Source organism: Trematomus bernacchii, unplaced genomic scaffold (genome assembly GCF_902827165.1).
Source record: "Trematomus bernacchii unplaced genomic scaffold, fTreBer1.1, whole genome shotgun sequence".
Lineage (NCBI taxonomy): Eukaryota > Metazoa > Chordata > Actinopteri > Perciformes > Nototheniidae > Trematomus > Trematomus bernacchii.
The window spans coordinates 7,525,731-7,553,286 of NW_022987593.1; the positions used below are offsets into that span (position 1 = coordinate 7,525,731).

The 27,556-nt window shown below is 37.8% G+C and overlaps 2 protein-coding genes across 5 annotated transcripts in view; both read left to right on the forward strand.

The window, feature by feature from the left end:
* Positions 1-3,007: 3,007 nt before the first annotated feature.
* On the forward strand, positions 3,008-16,682 carry tmem154 (transmembrane protein 154). 4 transcript variants are annotated; one of them, XM_034129263.1, is made up of 9 exons: positions 3,008-3,156; positions 3,913-4,023; positions 6,468-6,518; positions 6,909-6,971; positions 7,259-7,417; positions 8,990-9,044; positions 9,305-9,381; positions 11,863-11,905; positions 14,776-16,682. In XM_034129263.1, the coding sequence occupies exons 1-8, from the start codon at positions 3,072-3,074 to the stop codon at positions 11,892-11,894; spliced, it is 633 nt and encodes a 210-aa protein (XP_033985154.1). In that variant the 5' UTR covers positions 3,008-3,071; the 3' UTR covers positions 11,895-11,905; positions 14,776-16,682. The 4 variants fall into 4 exon arrangements, with proteins under 4 accessions (XP_033985154.1, XP_033985155.1, XP_033985156.1 ...); XM_034129264.1 differs by having other exon boundaries at positions 7,262-7,417; XM_034129265.1 differs by lacking the exon at positions 11,863-11,905 and having other exon boundaries at positions 3,009-3,156.
* Positions 16,683-21,035: 4,353 nt separating this feature from the next.
* The window catches only part of fbxw7 (F-box and WD repeat domain containing 7), a 122,956-nt gene continuing 116,435 nt past the window's right edge, over positions 21,036-27,556 (forward strand). Inside the window, exon 1 of the mRNA XM_034129814.1 lies at positions 21,036-21,461. The gene's annotated coding sequence lies outside the window, so the exon portion shown is untranslated. The remainder of the gene's footprint in view (positions 21,462-27,556) is intronic.

The following is a 27,556-nucleotide window of genomic DNA, read 5'->3' on the forward strand; positions in this document are numbered from 1 at the left end:
AAAGTATGCTTTTCCATATTATGTCAGAGAAAAATCTTGTTTTGCATCCCATGTGTGTTACTCGTAGAGGATGGTACCTGGTGAACAACAGGCCCTCAGGATCTCAAGCATACCTTTGAGAAGAGAGTTCTACCAAACCTGAGAAGAGCAAGACAGCAAGAACAGGTATGTGCTCAGTGTGACTCTCATCTGTGTCTACCTGTGTGGGAAATGTGATATAGGTGTTATGTCAAATGTGAGTTCAGTTTCTGGTTTTGCATCTGTAGAAGAGTTGTTGCCCTACCATTTCTACCATAAAACAACGCCGCAAATTAACGTAATTATAGACAAACAAACATTTTATTAAAGCATCTCTTCATTAAAAACATCAGAAGTGTTTAACAAACTAGATATGAGACAAATGAAAATTAAACAAACCAAGAAAACACAACACAAGTAATGAAAAGATGATCATCTCTACATGTACGGAGACGGTGTTACTGATCAGTCCAGTTCAAGCTGCCTCAGAGAGACCAGTTGAGACCAGTCAGGCTTCAGGCTCTGTGCGGTTAGTGAGATCAGATACGAGGAGAGGAACAAGCCCTGGTGTGCTTTAACGTTATCTTCTTAAAACCAAGAACAACTTGTCACTTTAAAGATAGTATTTGTGTATAACTCTTTCTGAAATTATTATTTGAGGATGCATCATGTGCATTTCAACTTGTTATCAGCAGTTTTATTTCATAATATGCTAAAAACTCAAAGCAAAGAACATTCTCATTTTGGTTTGGAAGAACTTGAATGCCCTGCTAAGAGCCCAGACCGTCACACTTGATCAGACAGGATAAATTAAATAATGTTTGCGTAACATCAGGGCCCGAGCTCCCTCATGCTCTTGATGGTCTAAAATAAATGCTCTGAAAGGAAGATAATCCATGCAGATGTTTGTCCAGATGTCAATGTACTTTTGGCAATAACACATCAGTGTCCACACCTTCCTTTGGTGCAACAGGATGTTTCATGAGCATCTGTGGTGAGCTCAGATTTCTTAAACTTCTCAACTATAACAAAACAAGAAGAAGGAACCCTATAAGCAGTACCTGATATTTTCCGTGGTATCAAACAAAATGTAACCCGAGTCAATTCTGTCTTTTTCACTAATGTCATGGTTTGGTAACCTGACTTTAAGGAGCAGAAACTCTCTGAGTCAGATCATAAAGTGGTCCAGCAGACTGATTGGTGAGCCACAGCTAAACCTGGAGACCCTGTACCTCAGGCAGTTAAAGCGGTTATCCAGCTCCATATTAGACCATGACTCCCACCCTCTGCACTCAGAATGTAAGCTTCTTCCTTCGGGCCGGAGGTTACTTGTCCCAAGGAGTAGAACGAAGCGGTATAAAAACAGTTTTATCCCAGCAGCTATTGCACTAATTAACACATCATAGGAGCGTCACACAGATGCCTATTTTTATTTATAATAACCTGAACCTGAACCCTCTCAGTTTTCTGTTTTTTTGTCTTAATACGAAAGAAGTACCCAAAACTTGTACTAAAATACTATATATAATATGGACACACTACTAAAACCTTATCTCTGTTACAGCATCTGATCACCATGACATTTGGTACACACATTTATCAGAAGGATTTGTCATATGTCATATAGCACCAACATTAAATCACATTTTATACTCGGCCAATATTTTTGTTTATGTCAAAATACCTACAAAAGTAATGACATTTAAATCTAAGCTGTACTTTGTGTTTACTTTAAAAAAAAATCTATAGATATTATACACATTTTTAAAATTAGTTCATTGAGTTGTTTTAATTTAATTTGATATATAAAATTAGATTCAAATGTGTTATTTTGAAAAATATAGTTTTTATTTCTATATTACAATGTTATGATGTTTACAAAACATATTATAACATTTCCTCACATAATACTTGAGTGTCGTACGTGCATTGGTCTTTAAAATTCAAATTGTTACATTTTAATAGTTTTTGTCTGTCTGTTGTCTTCACTGTCTGAACTTGTTCTGTCTTTTTTTCAGTCGTGTTTGAGGCGTGTGAACTGTGTGACTGGTTTCACCTCCTGACTCAGTTTGAGTCATCGTTGCCAAATGGGCTCCTGGAGATACCCTACGAAAGGGAGGGAACTACCAACGAGGAGGCTCTAAATACTGTAATTTGCCAGGTGTTTAAACTTATTTTTGTACAAGATACAGTCACGATACAGAGTATTTAGATTTAAAAATGGTGGCTGAGTTTGATGATGGGTGGCTTCCAAGCCCCTGGCTGTTTCTGTGATCCCATTGAATGATGGTCTCTGATATGTAGTTCCATTTAATTTAATGGGAAGTGATGTTCTTCTTGTGAAATTAGTGTTATTAGTCAGCACAGCCTGATATTTCCTTTGTAAGATCACAACATATTGCCTAGCTGTCTTTTTGTTTATGAGAACTGTCCACCAGTATTCAGAGGAAGTGTCATACATGGTTTTTAATGCCATTTGGGATGATCATTGTCACAGTTGATAGGAAACTCAACCCCCTGCCATCGTGTTGAAACCTGCTTCCACCTGTTTCTGCTGTTAAGTGAAGAAAACACTGTAGAGACTTTTAAAGTAGACCAGCAGCTTTTATCCAGGTACCCATTACAGCTTGCCCCTCAAATTCAAGCTTCCTCACCACAAAGCCTGACTTGTAATCCTGAGTTGTATTAAGACACAGATCAAAGAACAAATATGCAAATGTAAAGCCTCAGAGTTTATTTAGGCAGCAGCAGTTTGACAAGAGATACCCGACCAGCTGGCCCTCACAGAAAATAGTTTTTTCCTTCTTTTAAAGTTTGCTCAGCTTCCCCCTCTGCTGCATACCTCCCCGGCAAGAATGTGATTGTGCTGAGGAGCCGTCCGACTTGTGGCGACAGGCACACACAGCCGATTGCATCACATCCGAGAGAGTTATCTGAGTGAGTCTGAGGGTGTGTTAGAAAGTCTTTTTTTTTCCTTCCAGTGAACATGTTTAGTCAGATCAGGAAGTGTGATGCTGTGACAGTAGAGGAGGAAGCAGGCTCACAATGGCACCATGTTTGCTTCTGGGACTGGAAGCATGAGAGGGCCGGGGCTGAAGACCCCTCTGCTGCTGCTGCTGCTGCTGCTGCTGGGCACAGGTATGACACCAGGATCCGGCTCTTTACTCTCCTGTCTCCCCCCTGCTCTCTCCTTTGGGCTTTACTCTACTTTCCTCGCTTTGTGACTGTGAGCGGAACTTCTGGACTGGAAGGAGTGTGAAAAGTTTTGATAATGAATTCAAAACACTTGATACATTCGAAGAACTAAAAGTGAAAGTTGGCCCTATGTCACTATAATCCACTTTTTGTCATAGTTTTGCCGTTTGTAGAAACTCAATCCCCACTCTATTTCAAATGAATCTCTTCTCAAAGTTTGATAAAGCTAAGATCAGCCAGGAAACCTTTTTAAATCTGTACATATGCAGCTTAGTCTTTAAGAAACGGTAATTGGATTCCTCTGTTGTGTAAAATCGAGTACATTTTCTTGAACAAAAGGAACTTTTTCTCACAAAGTGAACTCTTCGACTGCGTAACGAAGCTATGTCAGGAACAAATTGCTCAACTTGTTGAATATCTCCTCCTACTCCTTGCTGTTCAGTAGCTGCTTTTGCAACAGTTTAGATGTCTGTAGCAACCTTTTGAAATCATACAGGCGGAAGTCTTGAGTTCCTGTGTGATGTGACACTTATTCAGATGTTGTGTTAGCAAGTAAGCTGGTGAAATCTCTGCAGGGATAACTGTCTTCATTCACATGCGCTTTTCACTTCACTGAAATAAATGCTGCACATGTTTAACTACCTTTTCAGTGACAAGGCAGCGGCATAATGTAAAGTGATGGGATGTGTTGAATTTCAGTGTTTTGCCAAGAAGAGGATGATGCAGACGTAGAAGAAGACCCAGACATAGAGCCTGGGGAGGAGCCCGGAGATGCAGAACTAGAGGCTGATGGTGAACCAGATGACACAGGTGAGACATGAATAATATAATACATTTGAAAATAATAATACATGATGTGCCCAAAAGTAGACTCTTTGAGGTCTATTATTTTATTTTATTTTCCTTCTTATTTTCTGTTGTGCAGACAAAATAAGCCTCATTGAGGTTCTAACATTTATTTTCATTTAGTTATTATTCATTTTTTTTTCTTCTCACAAATGGTATTATATAGTTTGATATTTTCAGTGACATGGAAATAAACAGGCAAAAATAATGAAACATTGTGATCAAAAGACTAGAAAAACATACAATAATAAAAACTAAACAAATAAATAAATAAAACATTTATGAAGTCATAAAAAAAGGGTTATATGTTGTTTAACACTTTGTCAAAAGAGCACCTTAAACATTGTTTTAACAATAAATACGATAGGAAAAACAAGCCAAACGATATCCAGTTATGATGCAAACACAAAATCAATATCAAACAAGAATTCATTTAGAAGCAAACACTTTAACCACGACTGCTTTTGTCCAGATCTCTTGAAAGTACTTATTCTCAATTGTTATTAGTTTTTGACAGGTTTTTTCTTTTAAAAGATCTTTATGCATTTGTTTGTTAGGCGTAGACATAGAACGCAGACATGGTGGAAAGAGGGGTGCTAATGCAACAAAGACCTCAACCTGGAATCAATCTGGGGTTCTTACCTTTTATCCATAAAGCAAACAGGAAGCACATCACTGAACATTTAGGTACTTTTGCACTTTCTTCTAGGAAAAAGCAGCAGCACATTTGAATGTTTTTCTTGCCCAACTCTTTTTTTAACTACAGCTACAACTACAACTAATTATTCCTCATGACAAAAAACATTAAAGCAAAAAATATTAAACCAATATTACATAAATAAAATACAACAATCTTGATAAAAAAAATCGAGGCATTAAGAAAATAAGAAAATACAATTTTGTTATAAAGTGCAAGTGACCCATTATGAAAACACTATTCAGTTTGGATTCCACAGGAAATGAGGGTGCTACAGCACACAGGGATATCTTAAACATCAGTGTGCTAATGACTTCGTGATTTCCTGTTTCAACATAGTGCCATAAGGTCTGGAAAAGTCCACGATGAGAGACTTTACAGAAAGAGCAGCAAACTGTATTTGTTTTGGTTTGATTTTCTAGGTTTTGATGACTTAATCCTCAGTCTTCAGATGTTTAGAGATCAAGAACGTTTTTTCTAAGTTAGATTGTCATTTATTTGATAAAAGGAGCTTTTTGTCACTGATGTTCTTTTGTGAGATGGAAATTGTGATTGTAGAATATAAACTATTAACTCTCTTTCGGCTTTAAGGGTGTCACAGGTCGAGTGGAAGACCTGTGAGGGGTCATAGTCAGTAGGCTGAGTGCTCATTGGTTACTTGTAGGAGTGTTGACGAATACAAAAACATTATTAGGATGTGCACAGATGATATGGTCTGGATAGATATGAAAAACGTTTTATGCTCAAAGTATTTGCAGAATATTTGCAGAAATGTTTCAGGCTGACCTTATTTCTATCTGGTCCTCTCACTGCATTCACAGTCTTTGTCAATAGAGTTGCCGCTTTTAATCAGATATATAGGAATGGCCGAATATAGGAATACATACTGTGTATCTGTAACATAAGTAAAGACACAGATGGTAGTTTTGTGTTTCGGTTGACTTTTGTGCTCCTGTTTCTCTGGACGACTCTTCATTTTGGTCAAACATGCTGTCGAGGTTCGCCCTCTTTCGTATATTTGAACCTAATCTTGCCTGCACAAAATGAAAGGAAAGGCTTCCTACAAGTCACAACTTGTTGAAACCCTTTTTTGAGCAGGGAGCTGTTCCAACAGCTTACTGTAATGGCTGTGGCTTTTCAAATCAGACATAGTGCAAAGGCTCTGACGTCTTTAAACTGTGATGAACCCTGTGGCTATAATAATCGGGAATGAATACAGCTGTCCCCTTTGATAATGGCCACTGTCAACAATAAAACGTATGTCTGAATTGAGGTGTTAAAGGTCACATATTATGCAAAACCCACTTTTTCATGTCTTTTATACATATATGTGTCCCCGTAAAAGAATCAGAAAGTTTCAGGAAAACAGATTCTCTCTCTTTTTGTCCTGATCCATTTATATAAAAACCTGAATGAGCTGATCAGATTTTGGCCACTTTGTGATGTCACAATGTTTTTTGGGTTGTGTAACCAATAACCAACCAAGGTAACCCCCACCTTATCACCTGAATCTCCTCCTAGAGCACCATTGTGTTTTTCTTTTTCAACCAAACATCTCTCAGAGGCAGAGACATGTGTTGTATATATCTGAGACCTATAATATATTGTTGAAAACGAGTATGATAGGGGGCTTTTAAAACACACATGTAAATAAGAAGTGTTACTCTACGAATGTCCTGATGATGAAGTGCCTCTCTCTCTCTGTCTGTAGATGTTTCTGAATCCACTCTACCTCCGGACCTCACCACACCATATATCGATTGTAAGTCAGCTTTTATTCTGAATGGTGCTGTTTCTGAGGAAAAGCCCAAAATCTCAACCTACCCTCAGGAAAGGTTTTGAACATACTACATACTGAGAGCACCACGTCCTACAATGCTCATGCTTTACTTGATTTCTTTTGTGCCTTTTAAATGTATTTGATCTTTTTTTTGGGGAGAATATATGATAATGGATTTTTTATTAAATTAATGTTTTATAATAAAAACGAATTGAAAGAAACACAAAAAAACATGAAAAGCAGCATTTCTTGAATTAATGCAATTCTATGTCACATTGTGGGACATTGTAGTAGAGAGAAGTAAAACATGAGTTAGTACTCACTGTGAAGTTTCAGAAAAATCATCCAACTTTCCTCTGCTGTTGTTTCCAGTTGAAACTACCATTGAAGAAGAGCAGGATGGCTCAGGACGTTATTTCTCCGAGCCCTATGATGGTATGTCAGACCAACCATGGCCTTGCATACCTGCACATTTACAGACCTACTGTAAATGTAACTATCATTTACTCCTTGTATTAATCCTTTAATGACAGAAGATTGCAGCAGAACACATTTATTAAAGATTACGCATCGTATAAAAAATGCCCAAATAAAACCAGAAGCCATTTAAATCTTTAATCCCTGGTCAAGGTTATACAAAGGACTGCAATCAACTAAAACTGAAAAAGTGCAAGTTGGAAAAGGTAAGGAAAAGATGGATGACTGTTTATATTTTTCAACAGGGGAGACAAACACTACGGATGTGACCGACCTAGAGACGGATGAGGGTCTGGGTCTGCTCATCATCCTGATCCCTGTGGTGCTGGTGGTCCTCATCATCGCCTTCATCGTTTTCTGCATCTTCATCAACCGCAGGTGGAAACAAAATCAGATGAATCATGGTATGTCTATCACGAGAGGGAACACGTACTATATAACATGTGCGATATTATTATTATTATTATTAATAATGTTCGATAAATAACGTGCAATTACGTAACTACCACTACGGTTTTTGCACTACTAAATAATGTTAATATTTACATTAATTATGTGACCGTCTATGTTTCCTGTAGTTATTGAATTGCTCTTTTTACTGCAATGTTAGTGTACCGTTTTATTATTATTGTACTGCTGTGTTTATTGTATTTTTGTAACTCTGGCACAACAATTTCCTTCGGGATGAATGAAGTCTTATCTTATCTTATCTTATCTTATCTTATCTTATCTTATCTTATCTTACCCCTGGACAATTAGGATTATTTTGCTTTTATTTGCAGACTTTTCTAATAGGGTCAATGTATTTATTTCTGTTCAGAAGTTTAAACAATTGTCTATAAAACAATAGTGGCATCTGTCTACAGTGAATATGTCAGAATCAGAATCAGAATCAGAATCAGAATCAGAATACCTTTATTAGTCCCACAGAGGGGAAATGTGCATCGTTACAGCAGGAAAGAGCCACAGACAGCTTAATGTTACCTATGTTAAGAAAAAAGTACTAAGTTATGATATAATAAAAACTATAATATAAAAAAGAAAAAAAAATACTTTCCAAAATACAAATCCTGTAACAGTTCTTAGGATTTAGCAGCCAGGTATATATTACACAGTTATTATTAATGGCTTATGTATATAATGTATATATTGCACATATAGCACATATTGCACATAGTATGAAGGTATTTAACTGCAGCAAGTTACACAATTTACAAGATACTAAATGCAAAAAAACACCTTGTAACGGTTCTAAGGATTAGCAGCCAGTTATAAATTACACAGTTATTAACGGCATATATATATATATTGCACATATAGCACATATTGCACATAGTTGATTGGTATTTAGCAGCAAGGGGTGATATAGTCTGTTTTGTGGTGTGTGTAGGGGGGGGGAGGGGGGTCTACTAGGGGCTGTGCTGGTTGTATAGTCTGACCGCTACAGAAAGGAAGGACCTGCGGTATCTCTCCGTGTGACAGGTGGGGTGCAGCAGCCTGTCGCTGAAGGAGCTGCACAGTGAGGATGTGTACCATAATGTCAAATGTTCCTCTACTGTCATGAAACCTTTTTAATTAAAGTGTTTCAGTCTTAAAACTTATACACAAATATATGTTTCTGGATAATGTGAGTGTTAAATAGGAAAGTATATTTCCTGTAATATTGAGGAACTGACCTTATTCGTGTTGAAAACAACTCGGCAACTTATCAACACTTGTTATTAATATAACTACTAAATGACTCAACTTTTTAAGCCTTGGATCTTTTAAGTTAAAGTGTTTGAATACTGTAATGCCTCGGTGGCCCAATATTTGATCCTTGTTTTATTTGATGGTCTTTTTATTACAATTGATCTTCTTTAACTGTGTTTATGTACGCACCAAATACACCAAGGCAAGTTCCTCGTATATATAAACCTGTTTGGCAATAAACCTGTTTCTGATTCTGATAAAGAGCCATGTTTTTATTCTCATAGAGCTGAGGAAAGAGGATCCATATTTGGACGGGTCCAGTTCAGAGAAGGTTCCTATGTAAGTATGGATACTTTTACTTGTTCTCTCGTGCTGATCATTTGAAGAACTCTTAATAAACTCTTCAAGGTTTATTTATTATGTTTACAACCATGAGGTTAGGTTTTCAATATGCATACAAGTGTGAGTAATTTGTAGTTATTATAAACACAAGTCGACTACAGATACCGACAGCTGGTGTCAGAAACATTGAAGTTCATTTGCTCACCTTGGTTTTTTGTGTGGATTATTTGAATGTGTTGAAACTTTGTACCTTCCAGGCCCATGTTTGAGGAAGACGTGCCCTCTGTGCTCGAGCTAGAAATGGAAGAGTTAGACAATTGGATGAGAAAGGATGGTGAGTATCTTTCTCACATAGAGCTGTAGCATATAAATATGTATGTACTCAGAGGTGGGAAGTAGTGGAGTACAAATACTTTGTTACTGTACTTAAAGGGGACCTATCATGCAAAATGCACTTTTGTACGTCTTGTATACATGAATATGTGTCCCCGGTGTTCCAGGGAACTCACCAAGTGTCAGAAAACACAACCCTCTCTATTTTCCTCCATACCCAAATCTCTAAAAAAGGGGCTGCAACGGATCTGATAAAAACTGATCCAGATTTGAACACTGTCCTGACGTCAGGACGGTGGCGCTACGGCTATTGGGCCAACTCCACCAATCAGGAGGAGACAACCACGGCCATTGCCGTTCGAAAGCGCTGGAGACGCTGTAGTACATATGCCAGGCCAGTAGATGGTGCTGTTCTCACTGAATCAGCCCTTGCAAAAACAGAGGCGAAATGAGGCATGGCTAAAATGCATGATCTGTTTGGTATTTTGAAAAGAAAAAAGTATAAATATGCCTTATATAGGTATGGTCCTACACTATATTATACAAATATAGCATGATAGGTCCACTTTAAGTATATTTTTCTGGTATCAGTACTTTACTCCACTACTTGTTTTTCTGACGACTTTTTACTTTTACTTCTTACATTTTTCACACAAATACCTGTACTTTCTACTTCTTGCATTTTCAAAACAGGTTCGTTACTTTAGTTTTAATCTGTGTTTGGTGGCGTGATCATTATTATTTAGAGCAGTGGTTCTCAACTGGTGGGTCGCGACCCAAAAGTGGGTCGCGGACCCGTTTCAAGTGGGTCGCGGATGTGTGAGTGAAGAAAAAAAAGTTGAAAAAATAAATTGCAATTTTTTTTTTTTTTTTTTGGGGGGAAAAAATGCAAACTTTTATTTTGAAGGACCGATTTTCTAACGCTGTGCATGCAGTAGGCGTTGGACTGGAAGTACCGGAGACCATAAATGGTTTTGAAAACTTCTGTCACGTAGTGATCATCTTCTCAATAAAACATCTCTGCTGATGTTTTTTCGAGTCTTCTGGCCAATCAGATTCAAGATTGTTGCCGGAAGTCCCCACGGAGAATAACTGCGGTAGAACTCTTCTTTATACATCCATGGGTACAACTTCAGATAAAAATGAACACATAATGAAATATGACCCCCGGTTTGATGATTGACAGGTCACAGAACAATGGGAGCTATCTACCCTTACCCACAATTTAAAGTAAATCACACAGACTATCTCCTCTTCTCGCAGCAAGATGTCAGAACTCAGTGAAAAACAAACAATGGCATAAAATATTATTAATATGTCGGGTAGTAATAGATTTATTTATTTTCTTCTCAGAGTGTACCAGAATGCGTAGTTTATGTTAGTATTTCTAAAAATCTCCTGGGGGAGAATCCCCCCAGACCCCCCTGCTGGGGTTGGGTTTTCAGCATGTGTGCCTTTTTATATAGTTCAGCTTTGATTCCATCATCTCATTAAACCTTGTTTAAAAGCATACTTTAGTTCTGTGAAGGGATATAAGGGATATATGCACTGTACTTCACTTTTATTAATATTGTATTCTCAAAAGCGTATATATTACAGCACGATTTTTTGTTGAATAGATTTGAGTGCTTCAAAATGTTGGGTCGCGATGTATTGACCAAGTAAAAAGTGGGTCCCGAGGCCTAACCAGTTGAGAACCACTGATTTAGAGTCATTGCGTGCCTATTGATTTGAACACGATCCGTGTATCCATCACTTCCTGGTCTTCTCTAAAGAAGAGAGAACAATGAAAACGTTGTCATTTTGCCATTGTTCAACATTCATTAGCTAACAATGACATTATTGTTCTATTAATATAAAAGGAGGTCAGTTACTCTTTAAAACAGCTGCTAGTTATGGGTACTTTTTACTTAAGTACATTTCGAAGCCAGTACTTCTTTACTTTTACTTGAGTTTAGAAGTTTAGTCAGTACTTCTACTTTTACCAGAGTGTTTTTAAACACGAGTATCTGTACTTCTACTTGAGTAAAGGATGTGTGTACTTTTGCATCTCTGTATGTACGTATAGACACGTATGTGCTTTATTTCCTAAAACTTTCGCAGAATATAATTAATAATATAAAATATATTCATGAAATAAATTCAGATTTGTTGCCAGATTAAATTGACACATCAATAATTGTGATTTTACCATATTATTATATACATTGTTCTGAAGCGGGCTTTTCTGTGTAATGAATAGCTACTTTTTTTGGTAACCTTTGTCAAGATGTTCCCTGTGGTTCCAGAAATAAAACTTCAGAAATGGAAACCACTTTTTTAGCAAGAGCCAGATTCGTTTTTGTAGTTTACCCAGCAGAGGTCGCTATAGCTCTTATTGTTCAGACTTGTCTGGTGTGAGTCAGTGGTTTTACACACTGTATATTTCTTAGTGTAAGGGTTAAGTGAATATATTAGTCATCTCATGTGGTTTGTTTTTCAGATAAACCTGCAGAAGACTCTAAACATTTATGAATCTACTTATGGTGAGCATGATTTACACTTATTAAAGGTATGGCCAGTTTATAAACACATGCAGATGTTAGTCAGTTTCTTGTCATTTATCCGTCAAGACCAGAGAGATAGTCTCATAACTTATACAATTCACTATTAATATTAATATGAAATCAACCTTTTGATGTATTTTACTTTAAAATGTTTAAAGTACATTTGTATCTATTAGCTGTAGTATGAATAATTTTATTTTCACTCCTGCTCTTCTGTGGCAAAGTAGCTAAATCATAAGTCTGTGTCACAGCAAGAGTAATTGTGCTTCAGGCAAACTTCCTGCAGGTGTTCCTTCAACCCACTTCTGTTTTTTAAACTTATCTTTATTAGCTTTTTCTCACATCCCCTTTTACATCAAAAAGCATACTTTTCTTATAGAGGAAGTAACAGTATTGATAAGGATTTATATATATATATAAACAAATCATCATTGAGTATGTTTAATAATAAATACAATCAGACTCAAATCATAATAAAAACAACACAAACAATAACCAACAAGTATTAAATCCTTCAATTGTTAAAGGTGGGGTAGGTAAGTTTGAGAAACCGGCTCGAGATACACTTTTTGTTATATTCCATGGAATGCTCTTAACATCCCGATAGCAATGAATATCTTAAGTGCTTTGACAAAAAATCCATAAAGAAATGTCATCTGTGGAAGCCGTAATACTGTAAAAAGCACGACCAATCATTTTAGCCGGCCCGGCTAAAATAACTGGATGGCCTGCCTGCCTGTCAGCCTTCCATCTGTACACAAACTTATCTCGTGCCCTCATTGGTCATGTGCACGTTTGTGTGTGTTGGAGGAGGGGCTCTATAAGGAAGTGGCAGATTTTCTCCGGTTGTGTATTTTCAAATTCTAGCGATCTCGAGCCGGTTTCTCAAACTTACCTACCCTACCTTTAATGTTAATGGACCTCTTTAGTGTTTTTCTTTTTATCAATCCATTAAAAGTTCGCTCTTCTAATCTCTTATTATGTATGTATGTTTTCCCTGAAGTTCATCTTGTCATCCAGCATGCAGTGGGATCCTTTTAAAAACATCTCATTGTAATTTCTTCATTTGCTGCTTTAAGTAGAATTTGTAACGGGAACATAATTGTTTTCCCCCGAAAATTACAAAAGTCAAGTCAAAGTCAACTTTAATGTCAATCTTACTCAGTTTGTGTTTACAGACAGAGACGTTTCCAACAATCCCGAATATAAAATTATACAATATACAGATATGTATAAAAATATGTATAAAATATGTCCTATATACACAATCAACTGACACATTTACACATATGCACACATTAAGATAGAAAACACAACAATCAATATATACAAAATAACAGTCACTTCAATATCAATAACTTTTGTGCAATATTGTCCATAGAATGTGCATTTATTGCAGATTGTCCATAGCAGCGTCTATTGAATTATCTCACTATAAATACGCCCAAATCATCAACATAAACATCTACCTTACACAATAATGCTAACAAAAACAGATCAACAGTGGACTTTGGCTCTTTCCAAACAGTTTGCGTTTCCTGCCAGCCTGGGTTTGTTGTGATGCACCAGCTGGTTGCAGTATGGCTGATGAACTGTGACCCTCTCCTCATTTCACATGGTACATATTGAGAGCACAAACACTCTTACACCTGCTAGTGATTACAGCAGGCATGCATGGGAGTGTGGTGCAACCTAACCCCGGGATAGTCTCTGTTTCTGGAGGTCTGGAGGGAGGTCAAGGTCCACTTCACTTACTGTTGACCAACATCCTTTACACATGGCTTTTTCCCAGGATTTTATCGCTAACGCTGAGCAAGGGTTAGAGGTTACTTTCATTCACTGTGGAGGCCCTCTGCACACACTGGGTTACACAAGAGATCTCAAAACAAAAGTTAATGTTACTGCTGCTGCGGTGGCGTGTTGCAGCCGCTCTGCACTGTTTGTCAGAGCCGTGAAATGTCACTGTAACTTGAGCAAATGAAAGAAAGCTTATAAAATGGTGTTGAAACTGCTTAAAAAAGCAGGTTTTGAAACCTGCCAATTACACTGCACTGGAACAAGTTGAGCCATAGTGGATATACTCCCGTGAGAAACATGGTTTAGTGAAAGTAGAAAGAATCAAGGGTGGGTAGAGAAACAAAAACAGTACTAGCGTTAAGGTGGTGTTGCTTTATAATTAAATTGACTAATGTAGTAGGAGAAGTACTATAAAATAGCTACTTGAGACAAAGTTAAAAAATAAGTATGTCGTAAAAAACCTACTAGTACTGAGTGATTTCATTATTATTAGACATTTTATTCTATCCATGGATTACATTCATACAGTTTTATCAGCAAGTACTAACAAACGCGCAGAGAAAAAGTGTCTCGCCACCAGCATCAGACAAACGTCAAAAGGGTTTCATTTCTTAATTAAAAAAAGAGGAAAAACATCATGAATCCTCAAAGAGAGCCTTGAAGGAAGTCTGCAGTGTGTGTTTGCTGCATGTACTCTGGCTGTCATTGAGGTAGTGCTGACAAATATCTAGAGGTAAATATATTGGAAGAAAATGGCTAGAAGTGTGTTGCCTCGTATCAAAGTAGGAGTAGGCATAGCAATTAGTACTAAATAGTAATGCGTAAGTCCCATATGTTTTATTTCAAATGTACTTCAGTAAAACATTTGCTGCAAAACTAAAGAAATACTGAAGAACATACAACTGAGTTAAGTACTATTAACCACCGCCTGAAATCTTTGTTCAAACCTAATTACAGAAAATTGACTAAATCAGTTAAGGAAAACTGTCACACAATGCTTTTGTCACAAGAGTTCAGAGATACAGATCGCTCACATGATTTCTTTTCTGCAGGTTAACAAAGGACACACAGTGAACAATGCAGCGATGCCGACGTGGACGATCTGACCGTCCTCCAATTATCCGGCAGCATCTGCGACCACGGGGACTCATTTGACTGCCAGGAAAATACATCACAACACTTCAAGGACACTTTCATTGCTACAGTAAAACAATCAACAAGAAGAACTTGTTCTTACAGTGGACAACATATGGACTTACATCTGCTTAAATAGTGACTGTCGGATCAGTGTTGTGTCTTTTTTAATGTATGGTTTCTGTCATGCATTGCAATACTTTTATTTAGCTGACAATGTTGTCCCTGGCAAGTTCTAATAAGTGCATTCAATGTGAGTAAAGCCAAAATATTGCAAGAATCAAGCAATGCCACATTAAGAGACCATAAGTGATGAGAAAGTTTTATTTTTATTTTTTAATATCATGCACAGGCCCAGGTGCAGTTCGAACAGATGAGTTTTCGGTCTGTGACGGAGGATGTGTAGGTGATATGATTGATTTAGAAACTGTCAAATAGTAATCTGTAATAATCCACAATAATGCAGAGTATTTTCTGCCTCAATGAATCAGACAGAGTTAAACGTTTAAAGAACACAGTGTAGCTACCAACTATTCTCTTTTCTGTAGATTCATACTTTTAAAAGACTATGTGGTCATCTTAAAGCGTGTTAACTCCTCACAGATATGACTGCTGTCGGCCCCTGAACGCCTCTCTGTTGTGTTTCACTGCCCCTGAACGCCTCTCTGTTGTGTTCACTGCCGGTCCCTCCAGCTGCAGGTTTTAACTGGGAAATATCCTGTTGAGGAACGCAGGCATGCATGACAGAGGGCCACTCCTTTTCATGCCTGTGCAGAGCTGCTGAGGAGAAAGTGTGTTTTATTCAGAGACTGAAATCTCTCTAAGTGTGAAATCAGTCGCACTCTATTTCGGAGTCTTTTGATAAATGATTACCCGTCGCAGAAAATAACTCTCTAAAAGCTGCTGCTGCTGATAAGATTTCCATCTCTTGCAGTAGATTATACTTTGTGTCTACAGATGCTGTTCGGATGTTTTGTTTCCAGTTTTGGCCTAAAAGTGTTGAATCTAAGCGCTCCTGACACTGATCTTAGCGTCAGTGCAACTTTCTCTACACGTTCATCAGTATTTTGCAGCATCTTGCAGTGTAAATATGAGAATACAGAATACCAAAAGATATTGTTTTTAAGGAATGTAAATATTTCAAATGGGCTGTAGCCCTGTTGTTGTTTTGCTGATGAAGATTTGAATACAATTTAAATTGATAAAATCTCTTGACATGATGGTGTTATCACACTAGGAATGGCAATGTTGCTCGGTCCGACACTTTGTTTTACACTGAGATATAATATAAACTATTGACTGGATATATTTAACTTATGTACAGACGTTTAATGTTCCCAGAGGGTAAATCCTTCTTGGTTTTGATGACTGCTGACCATTTCTTGAGGTAGATATTTGTTATTTTGACTGGTGAAATGCCTCTATATCTCTTCGATTAATTGTTAAAAGATCATGAATGTACAGCGTTCATACCCCTCTCAAGATCAATTATAATATAAAAGTTGTATTTAATGTACTAACTTGGTGATATTTTGCATTTCATCTATAGCAGGTCAAATGTTTACTTTTCTTTATGACCTAATACTGTACCTGCAAAAATAGGTGTAAGTTGTACTACATGCTAGTTAGCACTTTTGCTAATACTAAGATGAAGAACATGGTAAACCTGTTACACATATTCATCTTACTAAGGCCATCGGGAGACTGCTGACATTTGATCTCAAAGCACAACTCGACTCTTAGTCTTGTACATGGTGTCTTATGTAGAAAACCTACATTATTTGTTCTAAACAATAAAGATTAATGGTGTAGTCAACTAATTTAATACCTTTTCAATTCTTCATAATGGTTTAAAAATAACAGAACATTAGATACAAAACATCAGGTTGAAAGTGTCTTTTATCTGTTCAATATGAGCTCTGAATGTCTAAAGGAATACAAATCAGTGGAGGGTCTGAGGGAGCGAGAGCAGACAGGCCGTACAAACCAATGAATACAAATGAGAAAGAGACTCGCTCCATTTTCTCTCTTGCTCTCATCATTAGATTTCTAGACAGCATTTTAATGTCTCGCCTGGTGAGGTCTGGCCGGTCACTGCTGACTAAACAGAGGCATTTTCATAAACCACTAGTAAGGCATACAAGGAAATACTGAGGTACTTTTTACACAGATATTTCAAGCCTGTTGTCTTTAGTTTGGAAGTGATTTAGGTATCTGAAATCATACCAAAACGTTTTTCTGGTTACATTTTAGACCTGTTTCTATTTCCTGTCACGTTTGTAATAGATTTAAAAAATAAGAAATACTAACCTAAGTGCATTGCGTGAATATGATTCAGTGAAACTCTGGGGTGATTTAATAAAAATACATAAATAAGAGATAAGTCACCGAATGAGACACTTTATAAAATATAATTAGGCCAATCATGAAGAAACTTCTGCTTAAGAAAAGATGTGGGTCTTCTGGTTTTAAAGGTATTGGAGGCAGGGAAAATGTAATCGTTTGTGGCTAACTTCTCCACAGTTTTGGTTCTAACAGAAAATGCTCAATAACGTTTCTTTCTTCACTTGGTGTGTTTAGTGCTCTGCAGTTTGTAAAAATAGTTGTATAATGTCTTCTGTGGTCTTGGAGAAGCTCTGTCTGTCTGAAAAAATAACACATTTTGCGTCACGCAGGTTAAAAGCAGGGAGACTTGTATTTTATAACAGTTTGAAATATGTTTACCTGAATCAGAGACTTTTCAGACTCTCTACTTGAGGCATTCTTTCTTCTTATTTTTTATCTTTCAGCCCCACATGAGCCGATGCATAGCTTGAGATCGTCATTCAGAGTTATTTTATTTGTTTTCTAGTCTAGACTTAAAAACTCGCAGTCAGAGCCCTGAGGTTGCCGAATGACAAGACTGAATAAATAAGTCAGACTGACAATAAAAACAGACTTTTATCAGAGAGTTACCCCTGATTTTAAATGAGTTTTTGTTGTGAACTGGAATTCGTTTTACCCACAGTGTTTAACTCAGGATTGGTGTAATTTGTCCATTCTTTGTTCGCTTGTATTACAAAATGGCTTTTACACTGTCTATTAATAGCCTTGTGGGAAGGAATTACATTTTATTTAAGTGCATTGCAATCAAAATATGGTCCTTTTTATTGTAAGCACCTAAATAAAAATTCAAACCCATTTAGACCTACTCTCCACTCCTACCCTCAGATGCTGTACAGCAGCAGCTGCTGGGTTTCTCCCACTGAGTGCAGGGCGGTGTGAGTGTCATACAGTTCACATTGCGCCAGATTCGAGCTAAACTGGTTTAAATGCCAAACAAAACTGTGGGAAAATATGCACAGAATCTCACACCAGGATGTTTTTATTATATTTCTGATTTAAGGTACATGAATGCCTCCATATTGAACATTGTATTCAAGAAAAACAGGGAAATGTTTTGATGATTGGAAGTAGATTAGGTTTGTTAAACAGCAGCACAACTATATCAAAACATCTAAAAACACAAAACTTGCAGGGTAATCAAAGTGTCATTTTTCCAGTCATGTGCTCATTACTTCCCAAACAAAAAACATACTTTTGCATTAACAGTACTCTTGCACAGGCATGTTCTATGTCTGTGTGAGTGTTTCACATGTTTTAGAAAAGATGCATGTGATTGGGAAGTAAACATATGACTGGAGAAGTGAATCTTGCAATATGCTGCAGGAGTTGTGTGAGAGTTTCTAAACAGATGTTTTGATAAAGTTTTGCTGTTGTTAAATGTGGCTCCTCATTACTTCCATTCATCAAGACTTTTTCTCATTTTTTTCCATTCTTTGTTTATCCTGAAGTCATGCAAGAGAAACAAAGTGTTCCTCTCGGATTCCAGCTAACATGGGTTGGCTAATTGTTGAACTGATAGTCATCTTTGTGACTAAAGTATTCATTTAAAAGCCTTGTGTGTCACAGTGAATAGAAATGTGATGTAATCCCCTCGAGGATGCAATCATAACATCATATTTTCAGTGACCCGTCTCTGAATTGATCAACCTTTGTAGACTGAATCAGTGTTCCCAGCAGGCCCTGTTGCTGCCACTCTATCAGCTCCATTTCTGTTTGTTTGCCTTCAAGAGCTGCGATGTTACCGAGCATCGTCCGTCTGTCGCAATCACCACATTCAGTCGTTCTTGGGCAATCTTTGAGTGGAAAATATAGCGTGCACCAGGGAGTGAGTGTGTGTGTGTGTGTGTGTGTGTGTGTGTGTGTGTGTGTGTGTGTGTGTGTGTGTGTGTGTGTGGTGTGTGTGTGTGTGTGTGTGTGTGTGGTGTGTGTGTGTGTGTGTGTGTGTGTGTGTGTGTGTGTGGTTGTGTGTGTGTGTGTGACTTACTTCACAATATTTTTGAGTTTGCTCCTTTGTAGAGTCTTGATGAGAAAATTGAAAGTGTGTGAAACTTTCCACAGCCTCTTATGAAAGACCGCTTCTTGCACCATTTGGAAAAACATTTGATAAAAACACATCGATCAGGGCTGAAGCTGAGGTCATGTCCTCCAGACTTTTTCCCAGGAAGTCTAGGGAATCTGAAGCATTTATTTGATTGAAGGTTACATATTATAGGAATTTTAAATGGTGAGACCAAAGATCTTTTAGACTTGGACTTACGTAAACAAAGGAATAAATCATTACAATTCAACTATATTCCTTACAAGAATGAAATGTAGGATTTCTAGGAGCTCTTGAAAAAAACTATAAGGTTCCCAGCTCCTGAGGGTCTCAAAAATATGTAGGGTCACCAAACAGTTGTGTTAAACAAATAAGGTCTATTGATATGTATATTTGTGTACTGGATGCTGACCTCTTTGGGTTAAACCCTCAAGCTAAACAATCAATGAAGGAAAATCACACTAATTTCTTTATTTTAAAAGGTTACTTTTAGACAATCTTGTATGGGAACGTTTGGGACACGAATAACTACACTTTTTTATATTAGATTCCCAAGAAAAATGAATGATGCATAACAATATATCCATATACAGACTTATACAATACAATTAAATAAAAAATGAATGTGATAAAGATGTGCATTTTATATGTTTTTTTATTGCAGATAGATAATCACCAATGTCCATATTAATGTCACCATACAGTCAAATTATAGCAAGGAAATACAGCTGATTTTAAATGAATAAAACTGACAAAACAAAACAGCTAAATTAATGAAAGCAGTTTCATAAAACATGGTCTGATGATTCAGGTCTGATGATCTGCGGTTGTGTTTCTTTGTGGAAATATTGAGATACAATCTCAGTAATTCTATAGCCCATGAACACATACAACACTCAGGATTATCCGGTGTATTTTAGTGTTTAGTTTCACAAACAAAACAACATAAAGAGCACATAGAGAGAGATGACTCCAATAAAAAGCTCAAGCCTTCAGTGAGGAGTCTGCTTACAGGAGCAATTTTCATAAAAGCACAGAGCTACAGAGAGTAGGCTATTTGGTGACAAAGTGAGCATATTTACAGTTCTTCTTTGTTTCCAGGGTCTGCTTTTCAGCATTGATTGACCAGATGCCAGTCTCAAATCCACAGTCCTCAGGATCACATGTTTGGTGCTTAGTGATATCTCAGGCTCTCAGACTCTCCCTGGAGGATCCAGATACAGGGCATGAAAATGACCGAGCCAAAGCTAACCATGGCTGGCACTGCCGGCCGGGCACTGTAATGCACGATAACTTGCTTTTTTTTGTGCCTATGAATAAATGAGGCACATCATGCTGGATAGAATTAGGTTTAGGTTTTCCACCAGCATGAATGTATGTGACACCATACAAATGTGTATATGGAGTGTCCCCCTCCCATTATTTCCCCCAAGATCTTTCTTTTTAATTTGAGTAATGGGTGTCATTTTTGGAAAAAGCTGTTTCAGCAATTCCATTTGTCTCATTTATCACATTTCCACAGATATTTATTTATTTATGTATAATTACAATTATTGTCTTTGTTGTTAAATGTTCGGATTTGTTTTATTATTCATTAATACATTTTTATATTTAGGTGTAGTATATATTTAAATATACCCAGCATTTATTACAGTGTTATTCTTTCACATGGATGTCATCCAGGGAGTTATCACATCAAATTCGAGCGCCCACGACCAAACAAAAACGTGCCGTCATCACGTTGCGACAGCCACTCTCTCCAGTCGGTAGAGAGTCAGGAGGAGACGAACAAATCAGGCGGCTGTTGAGGAGCCTGTGAACGGCTAAAACACTCACACCCCGCCCGCTCTTTGGTCCCAGTGGATGTGTTGCCCCTGTTTAATGATCGGACGCTTTCACATGTCTCCCAGAGAGAGAACAGAGTCAGAGGGTCGACCAACAGAGCAGCTAACGTTAGCAGTGTTTTACTAGCATGCTAACATCACACAGGAGAGTTAGCTCCTCCGGCTAACGTGCTAGCTGCTGTTACTTAGGTGCAAACACTTGACTTGCTGCTGGTGGGAAGAAGGAGCGTTTAACCTCATCGTTAGCTTCATCAAAGGATATATCTGGCTTTGGATACACGACCTGAGGGATTCACCGGAGAGGCCTGCTGTCTTTCTTCACCCCTGCATTTCTGAGGTAAACACAGGATAAAATTACAAAGTGCAAGATCACAACTGGGGAATAATGTAGTAATGAACCAGTGGAAGTGGGCCTAGCATTAGCCAGCTAGCTCGTTAGCTCAGCCTGGTTAGCATTGCTAACGCTAGTAGCCTGCTTAACGCACTTCTGTTGATGTGGAGCTTGTTAGCGGTTTTGAAATAAGTTATTATGTGTCTCTGATCAGGCCAACTATGCCTGATCTTGATGGGTAGTAATTATGTTCAGCATTTATTGAAAACAGACTGAGTCCTGGAGTTTTCTCTCACTCCGTCGCTGAAACTTTTCCTTTTAAACAAGCTGCACAAACTTCGAGGCAAAAGCTGCACACAGTGCGAGGAGTTCAGTCCACATGCACCGCTTTTAATATGTGATGAGAGCAAACCCGATAATCATGGTTTATGTATCTTAAGTTTTACTGTCCATAACAAAGATGTAGGTGCACTTTAGCAGAGGAATCTTTGAGGGGTTTGTCTTGATAGTAGACGTTTTATGTCCTAAACGCTAGCAGATCTCATGCTAAGTTAACTTGTATAACGTTGTGCCAAATCCAGATGTTCTTGGAGGCACACGGATGATAAGAATTCACGGGACAAAAACAGCAGCCTGTAGGTTGCTTTAGATATGTGGGGTGCTAAACTTTTGGATAGCACAGAGGACTGCTCTGTTTTTCCATGCACAATTTCAGAATGACTTTTTCTTAGAGACCTGGCAGATACAGTTACAGATGTTTAGTCTCCTTTTATCCCTCCCCTGGCATCAGGTGTCCCGACCACGATCCAGGCTATATAGATAAATAGATTGTTAGATAGGCCCAACAATCTGTACCTATCTGTACTGGGTTATTATGTTTTATAGTTACACATCGTCAAAAGCAATCCAGTCTGCAACAACAGTCCTCAACTAAATCCTTCACGAAGTTTATGTTACCCAGTCTTTGTTGAAATATGATGAATTTACTGCATAATTTTAGAAGTTTGTTTGGATGTTGAACTGATGGTTGGTGTATAATATGGGTGCTTTTAATATTTCCTGCCTATGCTAATCGATACAAATATGTGGTCAAATATGTTAGAAACAGTATTATTTTAGTAGCACGTCTCTTCCTGGTTTTAGAGAATAAGGATATTGACATAAGAGCATTGAAAAACCTGATTACATACGTCATTTGCACACGTTTCTAAAACGATCACCTTATTTTCTCTTTGCTGAGGATGTTGTTCTGTTTGTTGATGTTAAGAATATCTGTTATTTCTGACTGAGCTTTTTAAGCGTCAAGTAGAACCTAGGTTTTTCAACATGTATACCATCCAAACGTCATCTTTGTTTTATTGACTAACTTGGTAAAAGATGCACCTGCAAACATGACAGAGAATGATGTTAAACTTGAATAAGCTGTTTACATAACACGGTATTCAGATTTCCATTTGTGCTAGGTAGCAAATTCAGGTTTTTCAAAACAGGGATACCGTTTTATCAAGGTTCCTAATACGCTGTTTACATGTGCTACACATAAACAGTTTAATGCCAGAGCCCACTCACTTTTAACCGGAGTTTGACCTCATCGCTTCGAGTCTAAGGTTAACAAAACCTGTAGGCGTGTGTGCACACAAACTCAAGTCTGGAGCTGTTCATAACAAATTGTTGCTAAACATGAGGATTACTTTACATAAGTACAAAAATAAAGTTTCTGTTTCACTTCTCTTCACACCCTATTTTCTCTTATATATATGGCATATTTCACTTGTGCTTCTCTTCAAGTCTTTAAGTCAGTTAAGTTTAAGTTCAATTTAAACATTACTAACATTGAGACACATTACCACCCCTCACAGGAAAGACATTTCACAAAAATGTTGTCTAACCATTGTTAAACCAAGGTCAGGAGGAGGGTTGTAAACTCTTGTCAAATGACACATTGACACGGCCACCACAGGGTTAACCTACTTCAGTGTGTCGTTTTGAGAGGCGTTGTTGACATGGCTCTTATTTCCTCTCCAGGAGAGTATATCGCTCTCCGCCCTACCTGCTAGTTAACTCAATTCACTTGACCTCTCAGGCCTGAGTCTGTCCTTGAGGAGATAGCAAAAAAGGAACATCTGTCCCTTGGTCAATACCACAATTGATGTCTGTGACATCGACACCATGGTAAAATGTGTAGGTTACACAATGATCAGTATGAAAGTGATAAGAAAAGACGGAAATAAATAAACACTGATGCTTTTTCTGTCAGTTTTCTCTATATTCGTCTCTTTTTATGTGATATAAGAGTCATGTCTTGAAACAACATATTTGGGGCCCAAAATCGTTGTACTGTTTTTATATCACAGGGATTACACAAGTGCAACTGTAAAGATCCATGTGACGCCCAAAGCCTAACCACAGAAATCCACTATTTACACTCGGTGAATAGACCGAATAGATGCTCTACTGTTTACTTATCAATTTAGATCTACAACGGCTCCAACAAAGCTTTCCCTTGATATATAATGTCAAACCTTCTGCAGTTTTAATATAAAACCATAGCTTGAGGTCAACATTTTTCTGACATGGTGTCAATTTAAGATGTTCACACAAAGCTTTAAACATGGGATTTGTCTCAGTGCTGTTATATTGGTTTGTATAGACGACGTTGTACGTTTTCTAGACACTACACCGTTTTGTTCGAAGTTTAAAATTGTGGTTTCAATCAGCTCTGACCTCCTACCTTAATTCAATTACAAACACAATAGAATTGACTATTTATCAAAATGAGATAACAAGGTTAAGTGTTGTTGTTCCCTAGTATCAACTGGAATGAATACTTTAGTGCAATCAAGTGTCATATTGTGTCTCTTGTTCTCAGAAGAGATTATAGAAGAGGTCTGATGAGGACGACATGTTAGTCACAGTTGCCACAAATACATTTGTTTATTAGATTTAAAGAACAGCTATGTTTTCTGGAGTTCAGCCTGTTCTGTTTCTCCTTTTGTCTTGAGAAAGCAGCAATTAGATGTACATAAAAAGATTAGATCATTACAGTTGTTTAGTGACCACCACTTGAGGAATTATTCGGTAGTGTGAAAAAACAAGAGAACTAACAGGTTGAATTGGGAATCTATTGTAAGTGGGGGAACCTTTTCCCTTTTATCTGATGTAAAATAATATTGTAGCTATGGCCTAACGGCATTTACATTCTCACTACTGTTGGTCTGGTAATGGTACATTAATTCATAATTTTGTATCGCGTTGTGATGAATAGAAAAGGCCGTTTGTTATTTTCAAACCAAGCAGCTACAAGATTTGTTTTGAATTAGCACACGAGTCAAAATGCTCTATGAATAACCCTTCAGTTCAATGTATGACGTTGTGTGGGACATATTTGTTGAGGCTCTGTCACTAAGTGAAGATTAGAGAAAGCTATGGCTGACAATATTGAGACAAGAATGGCATATTTTCAGTTCACATGGACCAGTGTGATGAAATATAATGTCTCTGGCTGAGATGGTTGCCGCAGGGCCTGGAGAGAGAGAGATGAGGGGTATCTTAGACTTTGTTTGTGGAAAGCTTCACATTCCCACAGTCCTGGCTGTTGCTGTGTAACTGACCTCAGGGCCTTCCTAAAACCATTCTCATATGGACAGTGAGGTTTCCTGGCTTTGAAGCTCGTATTGACAAAACATGAACGGGGGTGCGAGTAAAATGGGTTATTGAGGATATCAATGGAGGGGAAGAGTTTCAGGTGGCATACATTCCTGGAGATAAGACTCCACTTTGTAATTCAATACTAATATCCAAAGCACATTTGTGACCCGCATGCTATTTTAAGAATGACTGATTAAACTTATCTTGTAGAGATGGAATAATAAGATATTTCCTGTAGGCAACCACTGAATGTTACCCACTTATGAAACTAACCATGTACACTTGGAGTAATAAGGGAAACTGCAACTTCCTGTTAACACTTATTTTAGAGGAAGACTCTTTCCTCCTGATTTAATATGCCCATTATGCTTTGTACTGTGTCCTTCGTCACTGTTTTGTGAATACAATTGTAGATCGGGCGAGGCTTGTCTAGACACATTTGTCAATTTTTGTACAAGGTTAATTTGATGTTAACCATGACTAAGGCACATACCTTTTTGTTTCTTTGACTGGGTCGAAATCTGACGTGCGGAGAGCCACATTTTTCAAGTATCTCAAGTTGACTTGAAATATAGTTTATTCTGGTACTTGCAACAAAAGTCCACTGCCAGAAATTAACCAGGTATGTTTGGTTTATACTATATACTTTTATTTTGATTGTATACCCTTGATTCACAGCTCGGAGGTGAGGTTCATACAATCCCTTAAAATCAACCCTCTTTGTGTATTTTCTCTCAACCATCGAGCAGGCACTACAGGAAGTCCAGGGCATGACCTTTACCCTTTTCCTACCAGTGTGCCCTCTGTTTATGTTTTATCCCAATTAATACCATTTTGCTATATTAAGTCGTTTTATTGTAAATGTTGGCTGTCATTTAGGGCTGCACGATTTGGGGAAATAATCTAATTGCTATTTTTCTGACAGATATTGCGATTCGATTTGCGATATTTGTTTTTAAGCGACCCAACGGAAGTTTATATATCTCCGGCTAGGAAGGTCGTATCAACGTGCCCCCGTCTCTAGCACCCCCGCAGCCCGAGCTACGAGTGAAAGAACTAAACTTACATGAAACTTCCGTTGGGTTGCTTTTAAAGTCAAGCTTCAGTTTAAGATTCACCCTGTAATAGATGTAAAACATGTGATGGAGCATTACTAACCTGACTCAGACGGTTTGTTTCACCAAACCATCTAGGAAAGCTCCATTGGAAGCCATTTGGAAAGGGCAGGCACTTTCAAAAATACTTGGCAGGTGATTGGATCAATCTGTCTATCACCTTCTATCATGGGCCACTTCTGATTGGTTAACAATGGCTGGTACATGTGGAGCGCAGCACTTCTGATTGGTGTGGATGACTGACACACAAGAAGAACAAAAAAATATCGCAGGCTTTGCGATTTGATAATTGCATCATTTCCAATCGCGATTTCAAATCGATTCATCGTTCAGCCCTACTGCCATTGTTCACTGCTTTGGCAACTTCTGGCAGGATCTCAAAAAACTGAAACCTGGAGCAAACAGTTTAAGTAGGATCTTTTCAAAACAACTTGCAGCAACTTCTGTTTTGAAATAAAGTTTCACCAGAGTCAGTGACAGTGTAGACGTTTCAATATTTTGCCGTACATTGGGAATACCGCGGATGGAGAGGACCATCTGGCGGATCGTCTTGGAGGAAGTGTAACAGGTCCAGGAGGAAGAGGACTGAAGAGAAGAGCGTCTGTGTTGAAGTGGAGTGCTTGAGCAACTCAATGAGTGCAGTTTATTATAATGGGCAGTCCTCCAGGCCTTTGGGACCCAAAACACTTTTTTAGTAAAAGGGACATTTGGATAATGTGATTCATGACATCTGCTGGATTGGGATAATTGATGATGCTGGTTTGATGAGCATCCTCAGTCAAGAGAGGAGCTAGGGTAAAGGATTGAGGGCACAATTAAAGGTAAAGAGGCTTGATGAAGAGAGGGAGTATGCACTTTTTTATGATCAGGTTGAAGAAAGGCTTTAGCTGCATTAGTCTTTGTGTCATTAGGTTGACGTTAGCATTTTCAGCTATTGCACAAAGACATATGCGAGAGTATCATAGTGGTAGCATGAAGTTTAATCCTATAGGGAAACTGTTATATTGGTAAATTATGTGGAGCGTTTTGTTTGCAGGTACTACGGATTGTTAGTTGATCGTAGGAATGTTGTTTTCATTGAAAATCCCATCTTTAAACATACCCCTTTTTGTTAACCTTGATAACTGAAAATTATGTTTTTTGAGATCAATTGAACCGGTTACATGAGGGACTTAGTTGTCAGTGTTTTTAATTATTTAAGCTTTGAGGAGTTGGCTTTTTTCATCGAGCGTAGTTTAACAAATTCAGAAAATAGTGGGGTCCTTCAGGAGAATGTTTCAGGTCTGGAGGAGAGAGGACAGAAGGAAGATGAGAGAAAAGCTAAAGTGAGGAGAAATT

Bases quoted from the DNA above. Each gene is read 5' to 3' on its own strand.
- tmem154 (XM_034129263.1), top strand. From the start codon at position 3,072: ATGTTTGCTTCTGGGACTGGAAGCATGAGAGGGCCGGGGCTGAAGACC. The intron at 4,024-6,467 runs GTGAGACATGAA...CTCTGTCTGTAG, and splicing joins TGGTGAACCAGATGACACAG to ATGTTTCTGAATCCACTCTA. The intron at 9,382-11,862 runs GTGAGTATCTTT...TTTGTTTTTCAG, and splicing joins CAATTGGATGAGAAAGGATG to ATAAACCTGCAGAAGACTCT.